The sequence below is a fragment of the Eurytemora carolleeae genome, unplaced genomic scaffold, assembly GCF_000591075.1.
Source record: "Eurytemora carolleeae unplaced genomic scaffold, Eaff_2.0 scaffold2652, whole genome shotgun sequence".
NCBI classification, from domain to species: domain Eukaryota; kingdom Metazoa; phylum Arthropoda; class Copepoda; order Calanoida; family Temoridae; genus Eurytemora; species Eurytemora carolleeae.
The window spans coordinates 1-9,333 of NW_019398538.1; the positions used below are offsets into that span (position 1 = coordinate 1).

Below are 9,333 nucleotides of genomic sequence, written 5' to 3' on the forward strand. Positions count from 1 at the left end.
TGTGTAAAAATATTTACTTTATATTGCTTGTAAATGTAAATGTATATTGTAAATTCTCTGTGTAAAGGTTATATCCCTGTGTAAAAATATTACTTTATATTGCAGGAGATAGCAAAAAAAATAAAAATAAGTTTAAATCATCACTTAAAGTTAGATCCAAAGTTTGCCAAGATTATTAAAAAAACTGAGAGTGTTTTGTCAATTACATGTTTCTATGGCTTAAAAAACATGTATACAGTTTTATTCAGTCAATGTTCTAGATAAGTCTGGAAGGAGTCTCTTGACTGCCATAGACTCCATGGATGATGGGTCAATTATAAAGCTGAAGGTATCATCTCCTTCCCTTTTAAAATTTCGTATTGTTATCTGAATAGTGCCAATATAAATACATAATAAAATCTTAGTCTTTTTACTTTGTTTAGGCCAGAGTCTTAGATAAAGGACCCCATTAAAAATAACACTAAAAAAATGGAAAGGAACTGAATTTTTCCAAAACCTCATATTGTCTAATCCCTGTATCTTTGCAACCTGATGGTGTAAACGTCTTATATTTCAAAATAATTAGTTTGAAATATTTAAGGTCTTCGAGATTGAATTGGGTAGCAAAGATGTTAGGATTTGTCAAAAAAAAATCTCATTTTTTAACCATTAAATTGATAATTACGTTTAATATTTACAACTGTTAAAACGGAATTAATATTCAGGTTAAGATTGATGTTGAATTGGGAGAAGCCATCTTTGATTTTGAAGGAACAAGTTCAGAGGTTTGGGGAAACATTAACGCTCCCAAAGCAGTGACAATGTCTGCCATCATCTACTGCCTACGGTGCCTAGTTGGACATGATATACCATTGAATCAAGGTTGCCTGAACCCTGTAACTGTCATTATACCGCCAGGCTCTATGCTTGATCCTTCGGAGAATGCAGCTGTAGTAGGTAAGATAAAAGGCTTTAACCCTATCACAATGGGGGGGGGGTGTTTTCCACCCCCTCCGTTGGTTTTTTCTAAATAACTTAAAAACGACTTGCATTAGATTGGTGAAACTACTTCACTTTTTCAATTTTTTAGATGTGTAAAAAAAATTTGTCCAAATTTTTTTTGGATGAACAGGGTAGGGTAGAGGACAGTCAAATGACGGGTCAGTGTATCAAAAAAATCAGAAATGCTTAAAAACTTTTTTATTAGTTAAGCTACAGGGCTAAAATTTATTTATTTGAAAAGCCTTTAAAACATGGAAGTATTAACATGTGTCACATGTTAATACTTGTCAAAATAAAAATGATTTTTTGTCAACATTTTTCCGATATACTTTTTGAACTTTATTTAAATCCTCCCTTTCACCCTAATCATTTAAAAGTTAGAGGTCTAATATTTTTTTAAATGTGCAGGCCTTAAAAATCAGACTTAAGACATGTATCATACTCAAGTAAATGATTTATAAACATTGCAACGATTTATTTACTCACTAATTTGACAAAGACATTAAGACCAAACTGAACTGTAAACTAAATATTTCTTGTTAATTAATTAATTAATCATTAATATTTTTCTTCGGACAATTAGTATCCTTAGTATACCTTACAAATCAAATGGAAAATTTTCAAATTTTTGTATTTGAAAATTTTCCATTTCAAATAAATATTTATGTTTAGTAAAGTTTTTTTTTCAAAAATCTGAGTTAAAGAGGGGGATTTGAAATATTTGAAATATTAGTGCTTAAAGCTTGGATTAAATTTTGGTTGGTAAATCTCATTTTAATAGAGGGTTTAACGATAATAATGAGATGGTCAGAAGAGAAAAGAAGAAGAAATATATATTTTATGGCTTATACTTACCCCGCCCCCGCCCCTTTTTTGTCAAAAGCAATGTCATATTTGTCTCTTTTTGTTTTCTCGCTGATATTTAATTTTTTCTATCTTGGATTTTTTAGGTGGGAATGTTTTAACATCTCAAAGGATTGTCGACGTTGTCCTCCTTGCCTTTGAGGCCTGTGCAGCAAGCCAAGGGTGCTGCAACAACATCACCTTTGGAGATGAAAGTTTTGGTTACTATGAGACTGTTGCGGGGGGGTCAGGGGCTGGACCTACCTGGAACGGTAGAAGTGGAGTTCATGTTCATATGACAAACACAAGGTAAAGGTGGTTCAATACTGGAGTAGGAGTGGAGTTCAAGTTCATATGACAAACACAAGGTAAAGGTGAACTGAATACTGGAGTAGGAGTGGAGTTCATGTTCATATGACAAACACAAGGTAAAGGTGGATTGAATACTGGAGTAGGAGTGGAGTTCATGTTCACATGACAAACACAAGGTAAAGGTGAACTGAATACTGGAGTAGGAGTGGAGTTCATGTTCAAATGACAAACACAAGGTAAAGGTTGTTGGTGATTTCTTAAAGAACGATTTTTGAACCGCCTACGTCCCTCCCCCAATATCAGTATTATTCACTTTTAGTTCGATCGATAGATATTAGATAGATCAGTCGCACAGTATCAAGAATTATTGCTAATTTATTTTTACGAGGTCAATAGCATTATTAAATGAAAAAGATAAACACTTTAAATCTAAAATCATGATTATCTCGAATTTGAATCGCTGATAGTAGGACCACCCTAAAACTTGATTTATTTTGATTTAACACTGTAAAACTGATGAGAATGAGTTACAATATGTAAGATAATGTGTAAGAAAATGTAACTTGTACACTGCACACTGTACAGTGGTAGGCGATCAATACAATTAAGATGACTTTTTTATTTTAGTTTTGTTTTTTAACAAGCTTTTTTCGAATTACAAGTTTAAAAGTAATCAAAGAGAACCTTTTTTTTAAATTGCCAGCTTCTCTTGACTTCTGTTTTTGTGTCCATGCTGTTTAACAGCTAGATATAAATCAAAATTGAAATCGAAAGTCATCGAAATTGTATTGAATTAAACGCCTACCACTGTAAATAATAAAGAAACCCAATATATTTTAGGTTGACTGACCCTGAAATCTTGGAGAGAAGATATCCTGTAATCCTGAACAAGTTTAGCCTCGCCCCTGGATCAGGAGGGGAGGGGTTATACCATGGGGGAGAAGGAGTTCTTAGAGAGATTACGTTCAGGTTGGGCTCAGGGTTCCTCAGCGCTGTTTGCCAATTTGTTAAGTGCTCAAAGATGGTATCTTCTGACATATTGCAATTTTTTATATTATAATGTCAGGGGTAGTGCTTTTTTGAGAAATAATCCCCCCCCCATCACCTCTTCTAAAAAAATATTTCCCCCATTAGCAAAGAAATGGTCAATGGTCATTGATCTATTAAAATTACTATAAAGGGACTGTAAGGGTATTTTAAGTGGGCCTCCATGGCAGTGCCCGATTTACAACGGTGCCATTAAAAGCTTTGTCTGAAGATCAAGTATGAATTAGATATGCATTCGAATGTGTTTATTCTTACCTCTTCTTTACATTTGTATGATCTCTGCAAACGTGACCTGCGCATTTCTTGATAATAAGTAAAAATGAGAAATACACAAAAAAAGTTTTCGTGTAATCTTACACATTTTTGATCAGATTAAAGTTTAAAAGGATCTGTTGTAAATCAGGTATTGCTATCTTTGCACGGAGACTCGCATAAAATTACGCTTACAGTCCCTTTAACAGTTGTAATTTAATATTTAATCTATGTTTAGGAAATCTCTTGATCTCTCCGTTCTAACAGAGAGGCGTGTGCTTGCTCCATATGGCATGGCTGGGGGGCATCCAGGACAAAAGGGACAAAATACGCTGGTAAACTTTATTAAAAGGACAAAATACGTTGGTTAACTAAATTAAAGGGACAAAATTCGCTGGTAAACTTTATAAAATGGAAAAAATAATTAATTAAAGGGACAAACACGCTGGTGAACTTTACAAAAGGGATAAAATACGCTGGGAAACTTTATTAAAGGGACAAAATACTCTGATAAACTTTATTAACGGGACAAATACTCTGATAAACTTTATTAAAAGGACAAATACTCTGATTTTTATAAAATGGGACAAAATACTCTAATAAACTGTATTAAGGGGACAAAATACGCTGGCAAACTTTATTAAAGGGACTGTTCTGTTGTCCTGACGTTGATATTTATTATGAAACACATCAAATTACTCTAGGTTCATAATTGATTTGGTTTTTCGGTTATATTTTTTATAATACATTGTTAATACTGTCAGAATTAATATATTTTTATTAATGTGTTAAAGATTAAATGCTTAGTTTTTCCTTTAGAAAAAAAGTAGTTTTTATCAATGGAAGTCTAAAACCTAAAACTTGAACAAACATAGCTAGGAAATCGTCAATATTGGCCTTAATTGGAGTCCCTAGTTACTACTACGTTTTTTTGAGGTCACCCTGTAATTTTTTCGCCGAGCAGTTGACATACTCTCATTTATATTATTATTTTCAGCAGACTATCCATCATGCTATGAAAAAGGGGGGGGACGCTACTCGCCACTAGGGGCGGCTCATAATATTTTCAAGGGGGGGGGGGCGGATNAATTTGTACAGTAAATTCGGTCAATTTTATGTCAAAAACATATGTAGTTCGGGGTAAGAAGGTGAAAAATCTGACAGTTAGATTTGGAATTTCATGAAAAATATTCATTTTAAGTGGAAAAGTGGCGCTGCAAGGAAAAAATTTTTTAATCCATACTTAAAAATAAAACTTAAAGGGCTAGACGTTGCCTGTTCTCTCTTCTTGCGCTCCAAATTTTTCCAGGAGGGGAAATCCCCCCAATTTTCCAGGAAGGGGGACGTCCCCCCTTACCCCTCCCATAACCCACCTCTGCTATCCACCGCAGTGTTCTCTTATATGTCCTAAACATTAAAAAAGTGAACAGCTAATTCAAGCTCATGGAACGGTTATTCTTTAAAATTATAATTACAAACAGTTACACGTTGTAAATATAATGATGAATAATAATAATAAGCACATATTTTGAAAGGATGATAAACCCGTCTTAAAAGAAAGAAAAAAGAATAGATCTTGTAAGGAAATGTTCTCACACTTTCTTGTTAAACATTCATATTTTAGTATTTAATTTACCTAGTTCATATTTGTATGTTATTTTATACTTTTAAAGATAAATTATCCTGGATTAGTCTTATGATGCACAGAGCATATTTTACCAGTTGTACGTTTATTTTTAACGAGGGATTTGATAAGTATTATTATCATTTTCCCTAGAAATTTGATCATTCTATTTTTTATTATGTCTAAATACTAAATTTACAAAGAGGCATCACACTAAACTATGTAAAGTATGGGAAACTAAATTATCATGCATTGGCTTCTTTTATTTAGTTCTTAAGTTCCACCTCTAGATAAAATTTTATTTAGATGGGGGAGGGCCAGGGGGGGGGAGCCAGGAATTGTTCTCTACATTGTACTAGTTAATGAATATTCAGTTTTATGTATCAGTCATTTCAAATGCTGAAACCTGAAACTTTAACTATGGAAAAATCAGAATAGTCTCCGCTCGGGAATATGCACATTGCACATTATCCGTTTTTCAAACATTTTTGGCTTCCAAGGGCTCCAAAACTTTCTAGTTATAATATAATTATATAGTATACAGCCTTATACCGTTTTCATAATGCAAGGAAAGTTTATTGTAGTTGCATATACTCTGCGTACATATTGAAACCTGTTCTCTCTGGGCGGATTTGACACTTTTGATGAAATAGTTTCATCCTTACTTAAAAGGTTAAAAAAAAATTATTTAGATCACCCATGATGGTCGGATCTTGAACCTGGGAGGGAAGTGTTCTGTTCCTGTTCAACCAGGAGATATGTTCCGCCTTCAGACACCCGGGGGCGGGGGCTGGGGTACACCCACAAACAAGACGGTAAGTTGAGGGGGGGGATGCCGGGTACCCTTTAAACAACACAGTAAGAGGGGGGGGGACAACCATAAATAAGATAATAAGGGGGTCCAAAAATCGTTCTCTAGGACAGACCAATGAATTCTGTTAATTTCCTTCATTATTTTAGCATAAATCCGCATTTTCTCTTACAACATATTAGAAACCACAATTGATAATAATTGATTTTTGCTCAGACCAAGGTTTAAAGGGTACCATTGGATCTGATTGCCATGCACTTTATACAAACAATTCTTTATTTTTTTTCATTGTAAACCAAGTTTCGTAAGATTTTGCAAATCTCTGCATATTTGTTATAGTACAGTGTCAGAGCTTTTCAAAAATGGAAAGGTTGTCATGTTTTTCACAATTTTACTTAACTGTTTTCTCACTTATAAACTAAATACTGAACAGCAAAAGCGTTTCCAAAGTTTCAAATTCAGTTGTAATATTTGTACAAATAAGACAGAATTAAGAGGTTAGTTTAAAAAACTAGTTATTGAAATACCAGTGTGTCACAAACTTTATTGGGGTCTTAGCACTCAATATCAATAAAAACAAAACAGTAAAACCTTGATTCATAAATATAAGACACAGATCTTCAACATTTCATTTCTTGATCTGGGTCTGATTTTCTCTCCTTTTTTTGGATGACTTAGGATCTAATATCCAGCAAACGATTTCTTCTATAAAGTATTTCACTAGTTCGATCAGTAGATTAAGATAACCCACTACTATTCTCTACCTTCTCCCCATCTTAAAACTCAGGGCACATTCAACATGCTAGTAGCATCCACTTGAAAAATCAAGCAAATAAATTGAAAAACAAACTAAACTAAGGAAACAATCACACCACATGCATTATTTTCAAATGAAGAATCAACTTTTCTTATAAAAGGGTTTTTAACATTTTAGCATTGTAACATACAGCGATGTCAAAACAAGTTTTTAATATCTAATTTCATGGGTATGTGCTTATGAAACCTTACAAATATGATATAATATTAATTTTATGAGGATAAAAATTTTAAAAATGGAATTCTTAAACTCAATGAAATAATATTGATGCATTCTTTAATTCAAGCCTTGGGCTTTCGTTAAGGAAAACATCAAGATTATTTCATCTCATTTAAGGATTTCCATTATTATATTTTTTTCCTCATAAGATTATCATATTATTTCTGTTAAATCCAATAGCCTAAGTTTGAAATATCTAAGGTTTACACCATCAGGTTGAAAAGATATAAGGATTGTAAATATTAGTTAGTGGCAAAAACTCGTTTCTTTTCTCAATATTTATAGGTTACAAAGGTTTAATGAATATTAATAAAATCTAAATATATTAAGATGTAAATTTTTCTTCTGTATAAATCTAGTAGTTTTTTTACATGTAGCTCTTTATGAGTTTTTCGGTTTTTTGTTTGTATGGTTGTTAGTAAACTGAATATTTCATAAATAAGGACCGAATGGTTAACCACTGTTCTATGTGTGCATTTACTTTAATTAATGAGTGAATGGTCGTTGCCTTGTTAGATTTGTATACTAAGTATTGTAGCGTATGAAAAATATTTATTTGATTTAAAATGGAATATCTTAATTTGGATTATTTATATCACATTTTTATGGTATCATGGAAAAATGTCTCAACTTATATTTAAAAAAATATACTTTACCTTGTTCTTGAAGGACACAGTACGTCACCAGATGCGTACTCTTGGAGATGATCTGAAGCGTGGAGATGTTATCCTAGCAAACCATCCTAAAGCTGGAGGCTCCCACCTACCTGACCTGACAGTCATCACCCCTGTCTTCTACGAGGACAGCATCAAGCCAGTTTTCTTTGTGGCAAATAGAGGACATCATGCAGATATTGGTGGTATCAGTCCTGGGTCAATGCCTCCTCATTCTAAATACCTATGGCAGGTTGAAAATCTTAGTTATTGTCAAAATAGATAGAAAACCATGATTGTGGGAAAAAAAACGTTTCAAAGAGCTCCATATAGTTATTCATTAAAAAAATATCTTCAGCATTCCATTATCATTAAGTTATGAATAGAACATTTTATTAATGCTTTCAATGTGTCTGGGTTAAACTGTACCCCTAACAGCTTATTTTTATTCAAAATTGTAAATTTTCTGCGGAGTGAAACTTTTCTGTAGGGACATTTTTTTCATTTTCCTTTTTGTGGGGTTTGGATGTTGACTGGGGATCCATGGCTAGAGTTGGGCACGAACTTGATATTGTTTGCCATTCCGTTCAATTTAAATGTATTCAGGAAATTTCACGTCTAAGTTAAAAAAAGACAATCTTTCATGGCGACCAAGCACCAGTTTGCTTAGTTAATAACTTAAATTTAGGAGGGGGCAAGCTTTAAATCCTTCAAGATAGTGAAGGCAGGAGAGTTCCAGGAGGAGGAACTTACTGCTGCTTTAATGGCGCCTGCACAGTACCCGGGATGCACTGGTTAGTTTAGTTTTTGAAAAAGTATATCATAGGTCAAAACTTTTAAATTTGAAACTTGCGACTTTAGCTCTCAGATCCGTTGGATGGTTAAACTTGAGATATTTTACTCCTAGACGTTTCTCATGTACAGCTAGAAAACTGCATGAAACATTATAAAGTAGGTTAAATTTGAAAACTTAAAACAAATAAGCATGTTTTTGTCTTCATTTGAACCATTTCTTTCACCATATGATTTGTTTAGGAACAAGATTGCTGCAAGATAACCTTTCGGACTTGAAGGCCCAAATTGCTGCTAATCACAAGGGTATACAATTGGTGTCAGAGCTCATTGATCAGTATGGACTAGACGTGGTCCAGGTAACGTAAACATTCTTCAGATAAAAATATATTTCAAAATTTTTTAATGAAACGATAAACTTAAAAGTTTGTTGTTTTCTTAAGATTTAAATTACACCATAAATATCTGTGGAATTATCATAACTCATTTATGTATAAATGGAAAGTTTTTGACGATTGTATGGTTTCAGGCCTATATGGGGCACATCCAGCATAATGCTGAGGTAGCAGTTAGAGAGATGCTGAAGATAATTGGAAAGAAGGCGAAAGGTATTTAATTATGGTAAATAATGGTCGTTTCGTTTGTATAAGGAGAGTAAAATCTTTCATGGGGGGGGGGCCTAATTTAAAAAAAAATGTTTTTAATTCTTGTTTTTTCGTTAAAAGAAAAATATGGACCTTGGATGGTTCATGTGCCCCACAATTGTTTTCCTTCTTTGTTAAATTTCACCTCTTCATATCATTGAAATGTAATTTGCCAGTTTCTGCATTCAAAACAATATTTGGGATGTAAATGTATAGTAGTATCCCGTCTATGGGCCAATAATAAAGAGAATTCTTTGATCAAGTTACTAATATAGTAGTGTACAATACTTGCTATGAACTGAAAAGTTATGTACTTTTCTTTACAGGAGATGGTGGAG

At 33.2% G+C, this 9,333-nt stretch overlaps 2 protein-coding genes across 2 annotated transcripts; both read left to right on the forward strand.

Annotated features, from left to right (window-relative positions):
• Positions 1 to 260: 260 nt before the first annotated feature.
• Positions 261 to 7,242, forward strand: LOC111717480 (5-oxoprolinase; the record flags this gene model as incomplete). The annotated part of the gene is given in 7 exon segments (XM_023492979.1): positions 261 to 328; positions 705 to 936; positions 1,932 to 2,133; positions 2,977 to 3,105; positions 3,674 to 3,770; positions 5,752 to 5,874; positions 7,237 to 7,242. Coding segments are annotated over 7 exon segments (819 nt in total).
• Positions 7,243 to 7,546: 304 nt separating this feature from the next.
• LOC111717481 (5-oxoprolinase-like) lies at positions 7,547 to 9,006 on the forward strand. Its single transcript, XM_023492980.1, has 4 exons — positions 7,547 to 7,812; positions 8,248 to 8,353; positions 8,595 to 8,710; positions 8,881 to 9,006. Exons 1-4 carry the CDS (start codon positions 7,594 to 7,596, stop codon positions 8,965 to 8,967), a joined length of 528 nt encoding a protein of 175 aa, XP_023348748.1. The 5' UTR covers positions 7,547 to 7,593; the 3' UTR covers positions 8,968 to 9,006.
• The last annotated feature ends 327 nt before the right edge of the window (positions 9,007 to 9,333 follow it).